Consider the following 23364-nt stretch of genomic DNA (forward strand, 5'->3'; position numbering starts at 1 on the left):
ATATTATGTTCCGAGCTGCAAGGCACTAAATGGCTTCATTAGGTGGACCTAGTTGTTGAGAGAAAATTCTGGTTGCTGAACCGTATTAGGTGAAAATATTTAATAAACGGTTTTTCACAATACCGTTTTATTTAGGGTTATTTGACTGTTTTGTTTAGAAATGGCAAAATAACAGTTAAGTAAATTCTTATTCAATCATTTTTCTGGAGAAATTTCAAACAGTGAATAGCATAATATCGAAATTGAAAAATTTTCTTCTCTTGCGAGTTTCGACTTTTTAAAAGTTGATTTAAAATACTTGAAAAGTTAGTCTTAGAAAGAAATTCACCAGCAATATAGTTCAATCTTCAAATTACAATAGAAGAATCAATAAGATAATTAACAAGAGACAAAATTATACTTTAAAAAGTCATTGTTGTATATACCCAATCCCAAAACAATTAGTTTCATATGATTTAACCTTTTTAAACTGATATTCTTATTTCTGTAATTTCACAATTTCATCTAAGAGCATCATTTATTGATATAGTTTATTAAAATGCTTTTAAAAGCATCATATCAAGTTTCAAATTATATTTATTTCTGTTTATTTTTCGAAGCGCTGTACCCTTACACCCACTTTATATTTCTTGCAGTAAATTAAAGATTAAGAAGAAAATTATGTAAAGGAAATCGGATATTAATTAATGGTTTTATAAACGTTATGCTAATGATCTCTTTCGAATAATCAATCCTAGAAATTAAAGAAAGAGTCGTTTGATATTAAGACAAATTAATTTACAAAGAGTTTCCAAACTATACAGCACATTTTGAATTTTCTAAGAGAAATAATAGTTAACTATGAAGTTTGTTTTTATAATATTTTGTTTTATTAAACTAAAGAGACACATTCCTGCACCAAATTTCTTGAATCAGAGTGGTATAAAATTTTTTAATTACTCTAAATATAATTTACTAATTTATTTATTTTATTTTTGCCTAGTATAACCAAAGAAGCTTTTTCTATAAAAGAGATTGTCGAAGTTTGACATACATATTAGTATACATATAGTACATATATTTTTCTTTTACTTAAAATATATATTGATGCTTAAGATGTTTTCTATTAAGAAAGTTACATCTGCATAAACATATCGGAACTTAGCTCAATTCTCAAAACTAAAGACGGTAATTTGGTTAATAACAATTTTCTCGTATTTAATATAACACACTATTTAAAATAAAATAATTAAGAAGCAAATTTAACATTTATTATAAAAGGTAACTACACTAAATATTTAATAAATAAAACTTTTGTTCTAGTTTGCGAGAAAACAGGAATAAGCCAAGAAAACAGAAATATGAAACAATATTTTTTAAATTTCGTAAATTTAAAATTGTTTTAAACGACACACAGAAGACCTTTAATTTGATTATGAAATAAATAAAGTAACAGTTTAAAATAATGCATTCAGTTTAAAAATTATCAAACCAAATTTGACCTTAACTTCTTAACTGAGGCGAAAATTAGTTTGAATTAAATGCTATTAATTTAGTTGACATTTTATTAAAAAAAACTTTAACTATTTTCCTAATAAAAAAGTTGAGCACAAACCGTTTAAAAAGCTATTTGCCTATCTTGGCTACGCGTCTGAGTGAAAATGCGTAAAGTAATTTTCAGAAGTTTTTCTTTCCAATTTTGTAATATTTTAATTTAAGACTAATTAGTTTCTTAATTTATATTTTGATTTAAAACGAATAAAATTTCTTCATTTATATTTTAATTTAAAACTAATAAATTGTTTTAATTTATATTTTAATTTAAAACTAATAAAATGTCTTAATTTATATTTTAATTTAAGACTAATACAGTAATAAACATCAAAATTTTTAAAACCATTTCACAAACGTTTGTAATAAAGTATTGTAGTAAAATGCATTTAGTTTTTATGGAGAACAGAAAAATCTTTCGGCTTATTTTGGTACACCTGAGTTGTAAAAAAAATGCTGCTTCAGTGACATTTACAGCAACCAAACACATTTACTGTGAATGCTGAAGATTGCGGGGTGCAATAATGAGCAGATTTCTTTCTTCCTAAAATAAACGCATTCGCTTGTAGTCTTTCTTCTGTGGTGGGAGAAGATAAATTATTTAATGTGTGAATGTAGGAACATTTACTTTCTTGGTTAATTTCTTAAATATATAGATGCTAATGGATACTACAATTGAATATTTATAACGTTTTTTTTAACGTAAAAATTTAGAAAAAAATATTTCACAGTCTCTTCCTTAATATAACAAACGTCAAATGTTAAATTTACGCAAATTTTAAGACCCAAATTTCAAAGTAATGCTGTTGAATTACAGATATATTATGATGAAACTGTTAATTAGTTTATTTTTAGGTAAAAGCAATTTCAACATCAATTACATTTTTACAAAAAATATATTTTACTCTTGAAAGAGTTGCATCAGTTTTTATTTTCTGACCATGTAGGTATAAACAAAGACATGAGTTTTAATTTTAAATTTCAGTTTCTATAAGTTGAAAAATTATGTAGTTTTTCAAGCAATCAACTTATAAAGTGCTGATATTTATTTATATAGTGGGGAATTAGATATCACTTTTGATTTAAGGACGAAAAATGAAATAAATTTTCTACAAATTAAACAGAAGTGGTGTGTTTAAAAAAATTGTAATTCATTGTCAACAATTTAAATGGCATATCACAAAACTGATAATAATAATAAATTAGATAAATAGAGTTAATACTTTATTTTTCGAGCTTGAGACACTAATTTATCTAAGGAGTATATAGTAATAATTAGCCAAAATGTTTTTTTTGCATTTTGAAATATTTCGTTTTGTTTCACTAATATGACATGTATAAAAAAAAATAGCAGAAATAAATATTATATGCTCAAGGCTTCTGTGACCTATAATTGTATGAGGTATGCTCATCCGCAGAGAGTATTTAAACTAATTAGACCTATATCTCATCAGGTAGTATATTTCAAATTCATGACTTCATAAGTCAACAACATTAGCTCTAAATGAAGTTATGTCAGTATGTTTATTTCAAGAGAGAAATCACCATTCATAATATATTATGCTTTCTTCATAAAAATTTGAATTCGAAAATGTGTTTTCGTTAGCAAATTGCGTTAGATTAATATTTGTTTTCACGTTTGAAAAGACACTAACATTAGTATCAAATTTTTTTAAGAGTTGTTATTTTTACCTGTGGTAACTTTTCTGCTTGTAATTTGAATTTTTTTTTTCGTAGAAACAATAGTGGATTCAATGCAACTCAAAATCTTAACGTGTATAGTATATTTTCCCATGAATAAATATAATATTATTTTTGATAAAATAATATTTTTACAATAAATTAATATTGCTTAATAAAGCCGACCGGCCTGTGTAGGGGTTAGGGAACTGCCCTTGCATCTGAAAGGTTCTGCGTTCGAAACCCGGGCAAGGCATGGATGTTCTTTCTTTCTCTGTACTATCTGTCTTACTGTGGGAGCAACGGTAACCCACCTGATATGGACTTCAGATACCTGTATGACCTAGGTCATTCTCCAGGTAGGCATTAGAAAAAAACATTTTGTTTAATAAAACAATATTGTTTGATATATAATATTGCTTATGAATATAATATTGTTATACTTATATAATATTGTTTTCGAAGCCAGTTAATCACAGGTTCTTATTTTCGTGAAGAGGAAGGAACCATTGCAATATCTAGTAGATGAATTCCCAGGTTGAGATTAATAAACGAAGTAATTATTTGAAGCTTTATTTAACAAAAAGCTCTGATCCATAGAAATAAAAACGTTACAAAATGATGATTTAACCCTTTTTTGATAATGATCTACATATTTTTATAAAATAAACTTAAGTACTAATAAATCTTAAGTTGAATTGGTTTAATGTTTATTTTTCCCATTCCATTTATTCTGAAATAGTTTATGAGTTGAAGATAAGAGATATTTAACCTTTTTTTAAAACGTTATTTTTTTTCATAAAAGTTTAACTCGCCACTCAGTTGATCTCGCAACTGACCAGTTCCTGATAGACACATGTCTTTATGTCATGTCTGTCTGGTTCACGTTTTTCAGAATGTCGGTAAATTCTAGAAATTCTTGTTTTGTAAAAATTGTACGAATACTAAATACGTGTGTAGGTTGATGTTCTTTACTTTGTTTCAATATATGCTCTTCTATTATCTATCATAAACATTTAAATTACTGTAATTGAAAACAACTGGGAAATAATTTGAGGATTTCCATGAATTACAACTGTGTCGTTTAGTTACAATGTCGACTATCTGCAAAATATTAACTTTTCAGGGAAAACTAATTTTCTGCAACACTGAACTAAAACGAGGTAGGGATAAAAACATATTGTCTTAAGACACAATAAGACAGTGTGTTTTAAATGAAATATAAGGAGGTAGGGTTACATTAAGATAGAAGGATATAAATTTTTTTATTTCGGAATAGGCTGGTATTGGAGTTGTTTGGTTTTGCTAAAAAAATTTATTATTCTTAATTCAAACAGAACGGAAATTAAGAGTAAAATATATGTGAACTACCTATATTAGAAATTATTTTGATGTTATAAGACTAGGACTGCAGAAAATTGACCTGTAAAAATGAACCATTTTAATAATGATAACACTGAATATTTTGACTCAAAAGCTAACTAAAAGACATAATAATAAATAGATGAAATTAAAAAAAACTGCAAGCAAATTACTTATTAATGACTAAATCTTTTTTTTTTCTATGACGTCAGATTACTTTTTTCCTTTCTTCCTTCCCTGAATTATTGGGAATACTGTTTTCTCAAGTTACTTCGTAGTAAAGAAGAAAAAAAAGGGAAGAAACTTTATTAATTGAAAACGAGACTGAATTAGAAACTTTTAAGGTTTTGCAGCGATATGTGGTTTTCAAACACGCATAAAACATGCGTTTCATTGATATTTTCATGGTTATTTGTATTCAGTTGAGGGCAAGAAACCTAAAAAAAATATTAAGAAGAAAGAAAAAAATGAAAAGAAAAGCGCATTTTCAAAATTGGTGTATATCGATGGATTTTATTCTAAACAACGCAACTTTGATGAGATATAAGAGTATTGTAAAGTTGTTGCATTTAATTATTTTTTATAATTTTTTTTTTATAGTTTTAATTATCTCTTCCTTTTTTTTGCATAAATTGCTCAGATTGAAGGGAAACGTTCTCTATTACACCTGAGAATTTGATTCAAACTAATTATTTTCTTGAAAATCAGCTGGAGTATTTCTGCACGAATGTTGTAAACTATCTGTCAGTATAGGATGGTACACCATATTTCTGATAACAATAATGTTTAACACTGTACATTATTTTCAAAAGAATTTAATTCTAAATCTCTTCCTTATAAACTTTAGAATAATTTTTTTCGTTTGTCGATTAAAACCAACAAAAGTTTTCTCCTTTTTTAAAAGTTTTTTAAACTGTTGATGCTACTTTTTAAAGATTAGACGCCGATTTTCAAGATTTATTTAAATCTTATTGCATATATAATATAGACATTGACCACAATCAATGATTTTAAGACTCTTGAGGTTATTTTAGAACAAAAAGTTTCCCATAAAAAATATTGAAAATATACCATGAGGGAATGCTGTCGTTTGTTTTCGTCCTCTTATCTTTATAACGAGAATATTTTGCCCATTTATCTTTTTTTATAATGCTTAGCATCCATTATTACAAGTTTATAATACTTCTTAAACTTTTATGCAAAAATTTATTAGAAGCTATCCTTTTTTTCTTCGCTTACTTAAGATATAAATACTGCACTAAGACTTATCAGAGACTTACTTTACAAAATAAAAATCATGACTATTATGTTGTTTCTTTCAATTTCAAGAAAAAAAAATTCAAAGAAAAATATGTATTTGGTGAAATTTCAATGGCAAATAAGTGAGCGCAACATTAAGTGAATTTAAAAATAAACTTTCTCGTCACTTAAAAACCTGTGACTTCAGACAATGCATGAGATTCCACGATTTTTTATTACTTTTTCACTAATCCATGGGTATAAATTCTTAACACTGCTAAAAAAAGATACTTTGCTTTCTTCAAAGATGAATTGATGAACCACTCACTATGGTGACAACAAAAGATTCTGAGTATTTTTTCTCCGGTTGTCAGCAGCTTTTTTCTAGAGAGTGAGCTTAGCCTATTTTCTTTTCCAATTACAAAATTTCAATTGTTCTCACTTTACTGACTTTACTTAATGAGTTTATAGTACGCAGTAAAACCATTTGGTGTACAGTTGCCAACATGTTTAGAATTGAGAAAACAAAAAACATTTTAAAGTACAAAACAGTAGTTATAGAGCAAAAAATTATATAAAATTGACAATAAAATAATTATTTGAAAGAATGAGTATGAATATAATACCAAAAATGTGCTTGTTTTTTTAAGCGAAATGTTTTTGCAATGAAGCCATTAAATAGATTTTAATGCTCTTAAAAATATGTGTTGTATGTAAACAAAAGAACACAAAATAAATTAATAAATAAACCAAACTATATTAGTGAAAAAGTAAAATAAAAACAGACTACATGCACTGTAAAAAATATTAGTCTACCTCAACATTAAAAAATTATTAAAAATTATTATAAAAATCAATTTTTTCACGTCAAAAATTATTAAATAATATCAGGAATGTGATAAAATATTATCCAGATTATCCAAAATTCTATATTAAATATAGCCGAGAGGGCTAATCTATCAATTTCATGACTGACAGAACTGAGGTTCGAGTCCCATCATTGGCTCTACAATATTTCCTCCATTCCCATTAATTTATGAAGGAAATCCGTTGTCCTGCTCTCCTTAATTTATGACCCTGGGCAATTAGAATACAATGCTTTAATTCACGCATAGATGGCCGCACCATAAAGTTCTAAGCTATCCCCAATGTCCAGTAGGGTTTTGAAACCATGCTAGTCGTAAATGGTTAAAACCCGTATAGTTTTGTATTTATGGTTTTCTAACCATACTACTTGGAAACGTTTTCAAAACCGTAAAGGAAAAAAAGTTCTTTACCTTAAACTTTACTGTTAATTGGATGAACTGACTGCTGCCAGTTATTTTACCTCAATTTTAGAATGAAAATTCTAATAGAGTAGAAACGCAATTGGCAAAGATGATATTTTGCCTAAATAACTTGAGTATATGAAAATTTTAGCTGTTTGGCGAAAAGTTGAAACTAGCTAAATACTCGCGATGTGGTAATAAATTTATCTTTCATAAACATTTATTAACATTCGATCATTTTGGTAAACTAAATGCCTCGTTTTGGTTTCTAAAGATAACATTGAATGTAAAATAAAAAAGTTGGACCTTACAATTCAAAGTCTTTGAGAACATTAATTTCGATTCAATTTTCGATGTAAAATACTTATATATATTTTTTATAAATCCAATTTGTAGGTACATATGCTATTTTTAACATATGTCGTTTAAACATATGCCAAACATTACAAAATAAATCGGATATGAAGGATAAATAAATCCATATTTTATGAGTTATTATTGTAAAATATCTCATATATGATGTATAAATTATAAAAATATGATATGTTATGAAATATCTTATAAAATGTCATGCTTATTTTTTTCACTCTTCTAAAACACATTTTCTATAAGTTAACAGTTTTAAGTTGCTAAAATAAATAAATAAATAAAAACTAAGCAGAAAAACAATTTAATGATTTTTCGTTCTTGCAAATTATTTCAATATCCTCTTAAGCAAATTATCGTTGCTCTTTCGCATGATGCAAATATATATTAGTAGATTATTTAGTTTGATCCTCCTGTTTATGTATTACTTACATTTAATTATCAAATTAACCTCATTTTTTGCTTATATTGAGTTACTCATGTTACTAATTTTTTTCTCCGGGAGAAATGTCAACCCTAAGTTAGTAATTATAGATGCTTATCACTTAGCTTTTATTATAATGAATTACACTGAAATCATAAAACATGTATAAAGTGAAAATCCCTGATCAAATTACAGTATAAAGAGACGGCACTTTGGGTACATCATCAGTAAAATCATTTTATAGTTAAATCCTTTTTTACGTTAAGTTTTTTTACAGTAAATGTTTCAGTAATATTTATTTAATTAGGGTGATTCAGTGATTTAACGGTATTCATTATTTTAAAAATTACATTATATCAGATTTTTTGTTCTTTAGCATGTTCCGGTAAAAATGTATTTTACTTTTAAAAAAAATACTGGCACCCTGGGTGCCCATGTTTGATACCATAATTTGATCTGACTACTGAAATCTAATGATGGCTACGGAAAACGGATAAGCATAAGTATTGATTCATTGTGAAATATTTGCAATTATAAAGTACTTCTTAAGAAAAATCAACGCTTTCTAGTAACGAAGATTCATATTTTCTTTTATTTATCAACGTGAACAAAAAATTATATGTAGAATAATTTAAATTAATAATGCACGATCTAGTTTACTCATTGAAAAAAATATTTCAATTTTTATTATAAATAGTGTATAAAAACTGCAAAAACAAGTTATATTTTATTACAATCTCTATGTTGTATATTTCAATCATAATACAAAATAATTAGTAATTTTTTTTCTGGATTAATATACTTGAACGATAAAAATATGTTAATATATTTAATAGCCTAAACTGTAAAAGCATACCCCAGAAGAGAAGTTTGTCATTTATTTATATTTTTTGCTTGTTTTTGTAATCCCTGAAAGTTTTTCATCAAGAGAAGCAATTACACGATGTTTGCATAATGTCTGCTCTTGTGTTCTCAACTTGTTTATAATTAAGTACTTAGTTTCGATGTGCGCTTCTCTCAATTTTTTTCGCATAACTACTAACGCGCATGCGCCTCCAAAAAATGTTTCTTCTTAAAATAGTTTTTCTTTATGCACTCTGAAGTGAAAATATATTTTCATTTTTCTCTTTTATTGAACTATAAGATATAGCCCTAAAATTTGCCAATTTTACATGTGAGTGTTACAATTAACGTGTTCTGCACAACAGAATTTCTTTTTACACATTCGTAATAATCAGGGTTGAAAAATTTTACTCTGAATTGTGTAACTTTCTTTAGAATTACTTAAAGGTAAGATAAACTACTTTTTTAAACTTAAGCTTAAGTTTTAAATAGCTTTAAATAGGTTGTAAATTAATAAAATTATTAACCGCATTAATTATTTGATTATATTATTAAAGAATGAGTGGATGAAAAGATAAATGAAAATAGAAAATAAAAAGATATTTTGTTCATAAGCATTTTATATTCTCTCTTATACCAAGCATTATTTAGATTAATTATAAAAATGTTGGAGAAAAAAAAATAATTCCAGTAATCAAGCATGATTTATTTTTTTTATGTCTGATAATATAATTTCAAGCATACAAATAAGCAATTTAAGTATCACATAACAGATTTATAATAGATACATTCTAAATATTTTTGTAATAGGTATATTATTTATTACTATTTATAATAGGTGTATTAAATATCCGTTTTTGAAAACCATTTCTATATAATATCTAAAATAATCGCTTTTATTTAAATTCTACCATGAGCTATTTCTTACTATATATAAAAATATAATGATGGTATCACAGTTTTCCATTCGGTTTTCCCGCATTAATTTTCAAATTCGTTTAGTTGTGCTCATAACATTGATATAAGTCATATAGCTATTGTTTTCCTGTAAATAATTTTGTGTCCCTAATTTAAAGGTTAAAATAACCTGTACTGTTATTATTACTTTTTTGATTTTGTTTGATTTCTGAATTAAGAATTTAGGAGGATTGTTTTCCGTAATATAAATTTTATTATAATGTAATTCTACGTTATATTTGAAGATAAAGTTATTTGAATCGGTGTCTGATGTAATTAAACGTTTTACAATTATTATTTTTTCTGGGCAAATTACATTAATATACTATTATGAATTACAGTTAAAGAGATTCATTACAGTTAAAGAGATTCATTAATGGATTTAGAACTTAACTTTCAACTTCATACATAAAGTGATGAACTCGAAAATTGAATATAAAATACATTCGCCCGTTTGGTAAGCAAAAATATTAACTCACCAAATTTGGAGTAATAATATACTTTTAATTTTAAATGTTATTTCAAAACATGATTACTTAGAAAAGTGATTTATGTTCACTTATATCACTTAATGACGCCCGGTGGCTTAGTGATAGTGCTACGCGCTTCCGTGCCACAGGTCCTGAGATCGATCCTCGGGCCGGGCAAGGTTGACTCAGCCTTTTATCCCTTCAGTGGGTCGATTAATGAGTACCAAGCATGCTTGGGAACTAAACACTGGGGCTTTCGCGTTCGGCTGGCCACCAAACCGGAACATCTGCTCCTGCATCCCAGAGCCCAAGGTCAAGAAAACTGAGATGGGCACAGTAGTCCTTGGCCCTCAACGGGCTGTCGCGCCACTGAGTTTAGTTTATATCACTTAATAGTATCATAAGGGAAATATTTGGACGTGGGAAGTGGAGGCACACGTGTTCTTTTTAGTACATATATTTTTAGTTGAATAATTTCATTACTTTTATACCTAGAAACAGAGAGCAATCGTCGGGGTTGGTGAGCGTCAGAGAACAGGGGGCCTAGCCCCCTAGTATTTATATAAATGCCTTATGTTTTTTTCTTAATTTTCAATTGTTAAAAGCATAATTTTTACCCAGATCAGGAAAATCATTTAAAAGTTGATATTCCATCGCTCAGGAGATACGTTTAAAAGATGATTTTTTTCAATGTTTTAAAACTTGCTACTAATAAAAATGAAACTGCAAACGATTCTATTTTTTTCCCGAATATTTAAGAGATTATATCAGTGATGTTTGCTAGCTTATAAGTTTCTTGAACGTTCATTAATATTTAACTATATTTTATTGGTTATGTCAGATAAAGTTTAGTATAAGTATTGGTAGACTACGTCACAAAATTAGTATTCCTATAGTTTTATAAAGCCACTTAATTGGTTTGTTTATAGTTGTGATTTTCAAATGTGTTTTTTTTTAAAATTAAGTTCCTTAAAATCATCTGTAATTGTAGAAAAAGAAAAAGTTATCGATAAAAAATAAAAGTTAATGGTGAAAAGGCACTGATTTGTATAGTGGAACTGTAAAAAAGCGCCATAGTGTTATTGACGCCTATGATGCTTAATTCATTTTATTATATAGTATTGCAGGTATTACGGTAAGTAATATTGTTTTTAATAGGTATCAAATCTACTAATATACGTAATACTGTAATACTACCAACACTGTGGTAATAGTGTATCTTTTATTATTGTGCATCCAAAGGTATAAAGTATCAAGAAAAATATTAAATAAAAAATAAAATATTGTAGCTTTATTACATTTGCCGATTTTGTGCATTATTCCATTGTGTGGATCAGAGCTATAGAAATGGTAATTAAAATGTTTGACTCCAACTCCGACTCCAGATTTTCCTTAGACCTCCACTCCAGCTCCACTCTTTTCTAAAAATTTTTGCTACGTTTCGTAATTAAATTTAATTGATATTTAAATTTATTTGATATTTTAATTTAATGGATATTTTAATTTAATGAATATTTTAATTTAATGGATATTTTGATTTAATGGTTATTTTAATTTGATTGATAATTTAATTTAATTAATATTTCAATTCAATTGATATATTAATTTAATTGATATTTTTATTTAGTTATTATTTTAATTTAATTCATATTTTAATTTAATTGATATTTTAAATGCAAATCTAATATTGAAAACATGTATCTTTAATTATCAGTTCTATAAACTCTACTAACCAAAGTGCAGATATTTAGATTTATATGTTTTCCTCTCTATTTGCAATGCAAATACATCTGACTTTGTAATACGAAATACATCTGATACTGGCTATCAATACTATATATACAAAGATGAGAAAATATTTGAGAAAATATAACACTCATTGTTTTTAAATACTTAACGAATTCTCCAATATGAAAGTATAAAATAAAAGAATTCAGCAAGCATTTTGAAATCAACTTTTCTATGATTCTGTTGGGAAAATGTAAGAAATAAAATAATGTAATTTATAAGAATCGAGTAGGTATACTTTCAGTTAGTTTTTTTGACATTATGTTAATTTTATGTAAATTGTTTTTCTCGAAATGTTTTGCAAAACTTTTTTGATAATTTTTTAAGAAAATCAGATAAAAAGGGACGAATTTTCAAAAATTAAAAATATACGAAGTGAAGCTCCGAATTTTCTTGGGCTGATAAAATTTTTTAAGAAAATTGAACTGAAACACGCTTCAAGATAAAAAATTCAAGATTTCGATAAATAAAACCAGCTGTGGACAGCGCATGCTGCAATGCCTCTGCTCTGATATGTATTACGTATATCGGAATACAAATTACTACGTACTACGTATATCGGAATTACTACGTATATCAGAATAAAAATAATATACATTATTTTAATGTGGCTTTCCGTTCATATGATAAGGTGAAAATTTTACTCCTTTAAATTTCGCTGCAAATATGTTTATTTTAGTGATTTTGGATACACAATATTTGAACACACAATATTTACATAGAGCGTCTGAATGCACTGTAATAATAGCCATGGTCACCGCATTCAATGTTGGTGCATTTTTTTTGGTATTATGCAAATGTTTTGTCAGCTCAAATAAAATTTTCATAGTTATCAGGTTGCATTTTGTCGAGAGAAATACAGAATAGACTTATTCACTGATTATGTCGATTGAAAAAAATTTTTTAGTGCAGCAACAATTTCTCCTTTACTTCCAGTATTTAATTTACAACGTTGATTGACTTGATCATTAATATTACCAATGAAATAAATTTGTGATATGCGTCAGGCAGTGGTTGAAATGATCCGGTATGATAGTAAATTTTTCATTGCATTTTGAATATTTGTTTGTAATTCTCACGCACTATATGTGAAGTAATTTCAAAGCATGAATTGTACCTGCAAATATTCCCCAAAAAATGTTTGCATAACCTGATTTCCTCATTGTTAATGGCTCGAGTGGTGAAATTGGTTAACTCTGTTTCCCTCGTTGTCGAGGACAACACATTTCAGTTGCTTTATTCTTAAAATTGAAGACACTGCTAAGTAGACATAATTTATCAATTTTTCTAAGCGTTTTTTGGTTTCATGAGTGCACTGTAAAAAAATATCTGATAAATTTAAGGTCACCTGCTTTTTTAAAGCAGATAAGTGCTGTTATTTTAACAAACAAACTCCGTTATTTTAACAAACAAACTCCGTTATTTTAACAAAAAAACTTCATTAAATAACTTTTTATTCATTGTAGTCGTTGCGAGCTAAAAGCAGCACTCATACGACTAATCGACGCTAGAATTTAAACCTGGACCACCTCATTGGAAGCCAATCGCTCTTTCCATGAGCTACCGCATCTCAATGTGAAAAGAAATAATTATTTTTACCTTAGAAGTTTTGCTTAGTGAAATAATGTTTCAGTGTAAAAATGTCTGACTACTTAACTTACAAAAAACTATATCTAAGGTAATATAATGACCAAGGAGAGTATCAATTTGACAATGGAATCGAATCAGAATTTTATTTATAGAATGGTCAAAACCATAAACTGACTGTTGAAAAATAAGAGTGTTAAAAAAATAATCGTAAATTGGCTTAAAAAACGTTTTGCTAAACATACGGTATCGTACGACTAGGAAAACGGCATAAAAAAAACTGAAATTTGAGGTGACAATTTTAATCCGTTTATGATTAGATGAAAAACAGAGAAAAACAATTTCGTCCACAAAACAGTCTCATATCATCAAATAGTCAGAGTAAAGTGAAAAAGTTAGTTTTTAGTGAGTTTTTAGTTAACTTAAGTTTAGTGAGTTTTTATGTTAACTTAATTGTTTAAAAATTTATTACAAAAATCATTTTATTCATTTTTTTCGTTGGGGAAGTAATCATGTCAATAATTGTCACCTCATATTTACTAATCATGTTTGCAATAATATTTGCTAATAAAATAAAAATTAGAAATTAAATCAGTATGCTTTACTTTACTAAATTTTCTTTTTGTTTGTTGCAACACAAACAGAACATCTTAAAATAATTACTGATAAAACTGTTACCTTGTTAATGAAGTGAATAAAATGTAAATTTCTTTCAAAAAGTTCTTTTCAGTTTGGATTATGTCATAGTAAACGTTACGATATTAGTATTCTTTATGTAATGAACAGAAAATAAATTTTTTTCAACTATTATCTAGCTACAATACAAATATTTTATTGATTTTTAGAACTCTTCCATGGCTGAGGAAGAAGTTGAGGAAAAGAAACATAAGAAATCAGTTAGACAGTATGCCCGAAAAGTGTTGGGAGAATCATCTGTGAGTGCTGTTTCAGAGATTATTTCAACGAACAGCCTGCCTAGAAAGGCATTCAAACTTATAATCTTTTTAGTTTTTACCAGCGCTTTTCTATATCAGGTCATAAAATTTCTTACATATCTTTATGAATATCCAACAGTAGTAAATATTGACTTAAGTAACCCCGATGAATATATGGCTCCAGCTTTTACGATGTGTAACAGCCAAATGTAAGTATTGATTTAATAATTTAAACTATTAAGTATTGAATGATTAAATAGTTGTTTAGGTAGTTTTATAATTTTAACCTTTTATAGGATTTTTTCTAATAGTGTTACGTTAAAATATTTTTGCGATTGAGATTGATAAATACAAATTTAAAATCCATTTATCTTATTACCCAAAGTTAGTTTACTTTTTATAACCCTTTTAATTCTTAAGAGGTTGGTGAGATTTTCAAAATTTTTAATTCTCTAAAGAAATGACAGTAAACCCAACTTTTGTCCATGTAAATAATCGGATAAAGATATTCTGAGCTTATAACTACGACTAAACTACGAGAAATAATCAAATGATTGTATAACTCTTCACAGTTGTGGCCCAATTTCTCCTAGAAGGCTTCAGCACGGGTTATCATAAACAAGAAATTTGATTATTTAGTAGTTCAAAAGTAATGACATCTTTCGTATGTAGCTCCATTTCGCAGCTTAGTAGCCCGAATGTCGTGACATCTGTCCTATTTAACCTCCACTGCGCAGTTTATGTTCGTTACGTCGGACTACTAAATTGATTTGCGCTGAGACCTTCTCTATTCTAGGAGGTGTTGTGTGTTGCATCTTCTTTGTCCAACAATGACTTTAGAAAATATTCAAGACTGTTTTTTTTCATGTATTTTTTCAAATTATCAGCTGAAAGCCGCACAAATTATCGGTAGGAAAATCGTGTTTTTTTATAGTTAATATGAATGTTTTTTATGCAATAACCTTATAGAATGAAAGGACTACATTAACACAAAAATTTTCAATATTCTTTCATTTTTTTTCATTCTTTGCAGCTTGCATAATATATAGTTTTATTTTACAAAATAAAATCAATAACTCTTAATAAATGAAAATTATTATTGTTGCCAGGAGGTTGAATTCCCTTTAAGCTTCTCTCTGTTGTTCGATCCTTTTACACACACTGTAAAATGTTCCAGATTAAATCCCAGTATAAAGTAAAGGCACTTCGGAGGCAACATCTGTAAAATCCATTTTACCGTAATTTTCACTGTAATATTTATTTAATTGGAATGATCCAGTGATTTTACGGTAATTGTTATTGTAAAAACTACAGAATGACAGATTTTTTCCATAACATGTTATGAAGAGCTCTCCAAACCAAACTGTTGGGACCATATTTCCCAGATTGCGGCTAACCATTATGTTTTTGGGGTCAGAAATCCAAATCTGTCAAAAAAAGGTGTGCTTATTCAGAGAAAGTACGCTTTGTGTCTTATTTCGTAACTTAAAATATCGTCTGCACTCATTAATTAGAATATTTGAGGTCACTTCCTTGGGCTATTAAGATAGAGTCATAGCACATGACGATCCATTCATTTGGTCAAAACTTATTCAAGGTGGACCGCTATTTTACTAGCTGTACATTGCTTTAACATATTAGGTTAATGGAGAGAAAAATAATAAAAATATTTCCATTCACTCTTATATAAAATATGAATATAAATTTTTGATATAACTATGAAATAGTTTAAATTTATGAAATAAGAAAATAATAAAAAGTCAGGAAATATGCAATATCTATGGTGGCATCATGAATCTGTTGAACGAAAATAAAATTATGATGAAGCAATCGCGCTGTTTGATAATCCAAGCCATCAGGGGACATAACCTACTTGAATTGCGTTCTATCAATTATTAACATCATTTGCTTTTATCTTTTAGAGTTAGAAGAAGTAAATATTGTGCTAAGTATCCTAATAGATGCATTCCAACAGATAAAGAATTTTGTGAAGAATATAGCCAGTATTGCAGGACTTCGGATGTTAGAGTAAGCCTAAAGTTAAATATTGAAATCATAACCACTTTGAACTCGGTAATGATATAACATTTTCCATGACTAGACTCAGCGTTTCCTTTTTATTTATTTATTTATATATATTTATTTATTCATTTTGTAAAATTTTTTTTAAAATTAAACATCTTTACATCTCTTAAATTTTTAATCCTTTCATCAGCTATATAATATATGGGTGTTAAGACTCCACAATTTCATGACCAGTAGCATGATTGTGATAATACAGTCAGTATTGTCCAGTGATCGCCTTTACTTTCAAGACAAGCTGGTTCCCATTCATCTAAAACTGGAGGGACATTAAGTCACCACCAGTGATCGAACCCCAGTTCTAGCTACTTGTTTAATTCTAACTACTTCTGTAATTTTAAATTTGGCGGAACACATTATTTACATATCAATATCTATTTTTTAAGCGAAATTTTATGTATTAAATGTTTTAAAAATTTTATATTTTTTATAACATGGTTTATTATTTTGCTCTTATAATTGTAAATTCAAATAATGTTTAAATTTAATATTATAAATTTGTCTACTGTTAAATTAATGATGTAATGGATGAAATTTTTAATTTCATAACTTTATACTTTTTTTCTCGTACTTATTATAAAATTTAAGTATACAATTTTGGTTCAGGTAAAAAAAGAATTTTACTGGCAGGCCACTGATCATAATGATGTACTTCAGATGGGATATAGTCTAGAAGATATTCTACAAGATACCATCGCTTCTGATGAATACAAGTAAGTAACTTTTTCTAAATGAGTAATCATAATAACTGTGTTATTTATTATACTCTCAAGAGTAAAAAAAGTATAAGTAAGTAAGTTTTTCTAAATGAATAATCATAGTAACTGTGTTATTTATTATACTCTCAAGAGTAAAAAAAGTATAAGTAACTAACTTTTTCTAAATGAGTAATCATAATAACTGTGTTATTTATTATACTCTCAAGAGTAAAAAAAAGTATAAGTAAGTAACTTTTTCTAAATGAATAATCATAGTAACTGTGTTATTTATTATACTCTCAAGAGTAAAAAAAGTATAAGTAAGTAACTTTTTCTAAATGAGTAATCATAGTAACTGTGTTATTTATTATACTCTCAAGAGTAAACATTATTATGTGTAGGGGAAATTTCTTCTTTACCATTGCTTGAATATAATCTGATTATGACGAGAAAAATCAAATTTTTTTCCAATTGCTTGGAAACCAAGAAAAATTTTATTAAATTTCTCCGGAACACCTAATTCTTTGATGAAGTTTTCTTAAAAACATAGAGTATTCTATAAAGAGTACAGTTTGGTTTATAATTGAAATTTCATTTCAGATACGGTAGTTGCGTAGCAATTGTTCGAAAAATCTAATACCGGTCACATTTTTACTTGTTGCGAGGCAACGAATTTTACCCAACTACAAAGGATGCAATTCTTTGTTGGAATTCAATATGGTTATGACGAGAATAATCAAGCGAAATTTTATGATTGCTTGGAAACAGAGTGAATTTCGATAAAATTTCTGTTAAACAGCAAATTCTTTGACGGAATGTCCTTAAAAACAGAGAGATTTCTATAAAAAATGCAGTTTAGTTTTTAATAGAAATTTCTTTTCAGGGGTATTTGTTTCTAAGCAATTGTTGGAAAAAATCTACTACCAAAATTTTTACTTCTTGAGAGGCAACTAAAAATATTCATCCTAGAAACAGAGGTTTTACTCTAAAATTTTCCTTAAACATCATTACTCGTCGTTTATAATTAATTATTCAGCAGTAATTTATGTTTATGAATAATTTTTTTATTTATCTAAATCGATGATTCTGCTACGATAATGTCTAAGAACTTTTTTTTTTTAAATTTCTAATGGTAAGGAAAAAATAAAAATAAATGAACAGGAACGGAAGTAAAGATGACACAACAGGAAATTGTATGTCATCACCATCAAAAATGTCTAAGAAATTGTTGCTCTTAAATGTAATGACTACAAGAAGCATATTATTTTAAAGTAGAAAGCTGGCAATTGTTTACGAATGGCAGATTGTTCGCGTTAAAACTGTCCAATTAACGCAAATAGCCGTTTATATGTGATAAAATATACGAAAAAAATACATTGATTGTAATTATTTTTCGTTACTTAAAAAAGCACTGTTTAATATTAATACAAAATAGTAAAAATATGTTGATTCATCATATTTTATTTCATGTTAGATTGAAACTACGTATTTCGAAAAATAATGTCTGTTTCTGTTAGAATCAATCATTTTTTCAGAAAATGATTAAAAATCACTTAAAATAAAAGAAGTATTTGTTCTAGAATATAGAGATCAATTTTACTTGGTGAATAACGGTATTTATTATTCATCGAAAGAGCTTCATTTTAATATAAAGAAATGTATACGGTAATTGTATCATTTCCTTTATCTTTTTCAGAAAACTTTCATTTTCGAATACATCGTTATTGAGAGTGCGACATTTCAATGATACTGATTTGGATGTTTATTCTCTGTGTCAAGCATTTAACTCCATTGTTCAAAGCCCAAAAAATCCCATACTTGTCAAAAAGTCCGAATTTTATGACAGGGGTAAGATTATTGAAAAGTATTATTTATACAAGCATTAAAAAATGTAAATCTTTGATCAATGTAGTAAAAACTTTCTATGCAGATTTATTTATTATCTAGATATTAAAAAGAAGTTTAATAATAAAATTAAGGAAAAGTATACAAAATACAGTAGATATCAACTGTAACTAAATAATTTGTTATTAGGTATTTACTTAACTAACTCATTGCCTATGCACACATTTATTTTTTCAGGATACTTATTTTCATATTATTTCAGTTCTTGTCATTATTGGCACTTTTTTTAAGCAATCTTCATAAAAAAATTTAACCCCATGAGCTATGATTCAACGAAATCCATTTTTTTAAAAAACTTTTTAAATAATATTTTACCTCCTTCTTACTTAATATTTCCTTTTTTTGCAGAAATTAGGGGAGAGTCGGGTATCACTTAAGGAGAATTGCTTACATTTCTGTATAATATTGAGTAATAATCAATATTTCTGTATGTTTCTATTGTTTTATCATCTAACTAAATAATGCAAAAAGAATAAACCAAAAAAAGAATAGTTTAACTTAAAAAAATAGAAATTTAAAAAAACATGTTTTTCAGCTCTTTTCAAAATGTGTCGGGTAGCCCCGCCCAGTTACAAAAATTAAGTTTTTTGACTGTTTTTTCAGGTGTAAATGAAAATAACCAATGTTTTGACGATAAGTAAAACTCGTTTATCATTTTTATCACAAAATTATTTTATTTATTGCATATTTATATACTTTTAGTGAATTCTATCATTTAATAACAATCATTTAATAACAATCCTTTAATAACAACAATATTTGTTGTTAAAAATGCATATAACATTCGAATTTGAAGCAATAAAATAATAATCTTTGCAACCGTACATTTATGGACGAAATAAAATTGGGCGGTGATACCTGACATTCATGTGAGCGGGGCTACCCGAAATCCAATTTTTTTGCAAATTTCTAATTACTCGAACAATTTTTCACATATAAACTTCTTTCTTTGTGCAAATTAAACTTAAGACTACATACTTTAATGCTGTATGTATATAAAAAATTATTTTTTCAGTATTAAAATGAAGTTTAATCGAAACATTCAACCAATTTTTCTTAATTTCATGACTACTGTATTCAACATATTTTCAAAACTATTGTTTACCATGTTAACAGCTGCATAAATACTTGAAACTTTGAAAATAATCTTTTTTTAATATAACAATTAATGCCTGATGGCCCATTGACTTGAAAAAAATATTCTATACGCATGAAATTGATAGTGGGCGGGAGTACCCGCTGGACGGGGCTACCCGACTCTCCCCTAAGTATTTTAAGAAAAATATGAGTTAAGGTGTAGAATCGGGGGCCTTTTGGTTTGGAACTGATTTTCTCTCAATTTTGCTGGTCACCATGATATTCGTTGTTGCCTCTATATCAATTATATCACCACAACGTTTGTTTACTGTTATGTGATTGGTTTTTGTTTCATTTACCTACATATTAATTTATTCTCAAATCGACAAATATATAAGCCCCCATTCCGAACTATTGTGAAAATCTGATTTAAACACATAGTATGAGAGGTTTGAGGTACAGTGGAAAGAAGAAAAAAACTTTAAAAAAACGGATTACCTTAAATAACTTTCGATCTAATGATCGGATCTTCACGTTCTAGGCTTCAATCTTAATGACTTCGCAGACGATATTTTAAATTACGAAATAAGGCACGCAAACTCACTTTTACTGTCTAAACAAATACTATATAATATATTCCAAATCTAAAATGTTTGCACACAAATATAAAATATTTGTACACAAATATAAAATATTTGTAGATAAATATAAAATATTTGTACGCAGTTATAAAATTCGTTTATTCGAAGACAATTCCAGGGAAACAATAACTTCTAGAAAATATTTTTTATTTCTTATTATTTCATTCAATAATTGTAAAAAAATTTTGAATTGTAAGGTATATAATTTTATATCATTTTAAAGAATATTATTTAAATGATAAAATACAAAATTTTATCAAAATAGATTGAGTAGTTACTGAGAAATTGAATTTCAAATAAAACAGATATTTTAAATTCGATTTCTCAGGAGCTATTCAAGCGATTTTGCCATGTAAAATTATATTCTTTGAAATTAGGCAAAAATTTTTGAATCTTACAATTTAAAATTTTTTTGACCACTAACAAATAAAATATCGAAGAAAAAAATAAATGCTTACTGAAAGTTATATTTTGCATTCAATCATCTTTGTATAAACGAATTTTATAATTGTGGGAAAAATTTTAAAAAGTTCTAAAAATCTAAAAAGTTTCTCTATATGTTGTGAAATACGCGAAAACTACATTAAGGGGTCCAAACTTTGGACCAAACTAGCGTTCGCCTGACCAAACTAGTGGGATCATATTTCCCAGATTGAGGCTACCCCCTATATTTTAGGGGTTTAAAATCCTAATCAGTCAAAAAAAAAAATTTTTATTCAGATAAAGTATGTTTTTGTGTCTGATTTTTGTAACTTAAGATATCATGTGCACTTATTAGTTAGCATATTTGAAGTCCCATTCCCATCGAGACATTAAGACTGAGTTCTAAAACGTGAAGATCGAATCATTAGATCAAAAGCTGTTCAGGGTAGCCCATTTCTTATTTTTCGCACTATACATGAAAGAGGCCTTATACTGTTAATGATTGCTTTTGCTGCAGAAAACAAAAACTCACTTAATTCTAAATCATAATAACAGTTTCCATTAAAAAATTTTCATTTATGCATTAGAATATGATTACAAATTTGAATAAAAACTTCACATTTATAATTAGGTACTTAGGTCTGTTTTCCAAGACTCGAGCTCTTAAAGATCATAATGGAAATGTCATTGATTCAGGTCATATGACATAAGCAGAGATCGAACTGGTAGCTTAATTTTGTCAGTCAACGAAAGGATTTTCATTTACGACCAAACTAGCGGGAATTTTGCTGCATTAAAGCGCAGGTATTATAGTCTGAAGCCAGTAAGGATCTGACGACCACCAGCTTAACTGCGGTTTTATAACTTCCGACTTCGCCACTGAGCAATATGAAAAAAAAAAAAAATTCTTTCTTTCTTCTTTTTTTTAAGAAAATCATCCCCATAAAATCACCTTAAGTCATATAAATACACTTAAAAAAATCAATTGTTACAGAAACTATTAAAAAAAATATTTATGTTTCTAAGAGCCTTCCTCGATTCAGAAAAATGTCATCTCATTCCAAAAAGTATAGAATATAATTCTGTGCTACGTGGGCTAAAGTGTCAAAACATCATGAATAAAACACAAATGAAGTAGAAAAAGGACATACTACACAATACCAAATGTCATTATAAAAATAAAGTGACATTAGAAAAGTTAAAATCATTCAACAATGTTCTTCATCGAAGGGTAAGGAAAATAGTTTAATAATGTTGCTCTTCATCTATCTACTCTGATTTCTGGGAATCACTTCATTTTTAAAAATATTCTAATAATTTGGTTATTGATCTTTCTAGTATTCCATCCATTCCTAATGTAGAAAAATCTATTCTGATTTAATCTTTTGCAACTTGGGATTCCTGCTAAAACCCTTCTCATCTGTTTCTTATTTCTCTTCTTTTCATTATCTTACTCAAACTTGTTCCTCTGTCCTGATTGGTTAAACCACTTCACACGTGTGTTTCCCTTTACTATCTAATGTCATTCAGTGTTTAAACATTGTGGGAGGTTCTTATCCAGAGAACTGAAACTATAGTATTTCTGTATTTGATTTGGGTTTTATTCATGTTCTTTTTTAATTTTGTCCTGCATATTAATGCTTAAAAGCTGATAGTTAAATCAAACATTATATAAAATGTTCCGTTATTTTTTTCAGTATTCATGAATTATATATCTAGTTCTTATAACGCGTTTTAAGGAAAATTCACTCTTTTTTCAGAAGTACGAGGAAAAGTTCTGAGTTTTATTCTTGACCCACATGAAGAAGATGCATTTGATCCAGATATTTTGCCAGGGATATACTTCACCGTTCACTCACCATATGATGCTGTCAATCCTTTTCAAATAGGTCACTACATGCTACCTGGAAGGAAATACAAAATCACCATACGTTTGGTATATTCATTTTAAAAACTTAATTTAATATACATCCCCTAAAACGCAAAACGTCGAGATTACGTACAGTTAATAAGTGTCACAACAATGAACGACGATTCAATCAATTAATTCTTTAAATAAATAAATAAATAAATAAAACGAAAAGATATA

General features: G+C 27.5%; 1 protein-coding gene across 1 annotated transcript in view; it reads left to right on the forward strand.

Moving 5' to 3' along the window:
- Window positions 1–8943: 8943 nt before the first annotated feature.
- LOC107452670 (acid-sensing ion channel 1A) overlaps window positions 8944–23364 on the forward strand; it is a 38605-nt gene continuing 24184 nt past the window's right edge. Inside the window, exons 1-6 of the mRNA XM_071183529.1 lie at window positions 8944–9159; window positions 14360–14658; window positions 16372–16477; window positions 17138–17244; window positions 18926–19077; window positions 23036–23211. Coding sequence (XP_071039630.1) covers window positions 14369–14658; window positions 16372–16477; window positions 17138–17244; window positions 18926–19077; window positions 23036–23211 — 831 coding nt within the window. The 5' untranslated portion in view covers window positions 8944–9159; window positions 14360–14368. The remainder of the gene's footprint in view (window positions 9160–14359; window positions 14659–16371; window positions 16478–17137; window positions 17245–18925; window positions 19078–23035; window positions 23212–23364) is intronic.

This window comes from Parasteatoda tepidariorum, chromosome 7 (genome assembly GCF_043381705.1).
Source record: "Parasteatoda tepidariorum isolate YZ-2023 chromosome 7, CAS_Ptep_4.0, whole genome shotgun sequence".
Classification (NCBI taxonomy): domain Eukaryota; kingdom Metazoa; phylum Arthropoda; class Arachnida; order Araneae; family Theridiidae; genus Parasteatoda; species Parasteatoda tepidariorum.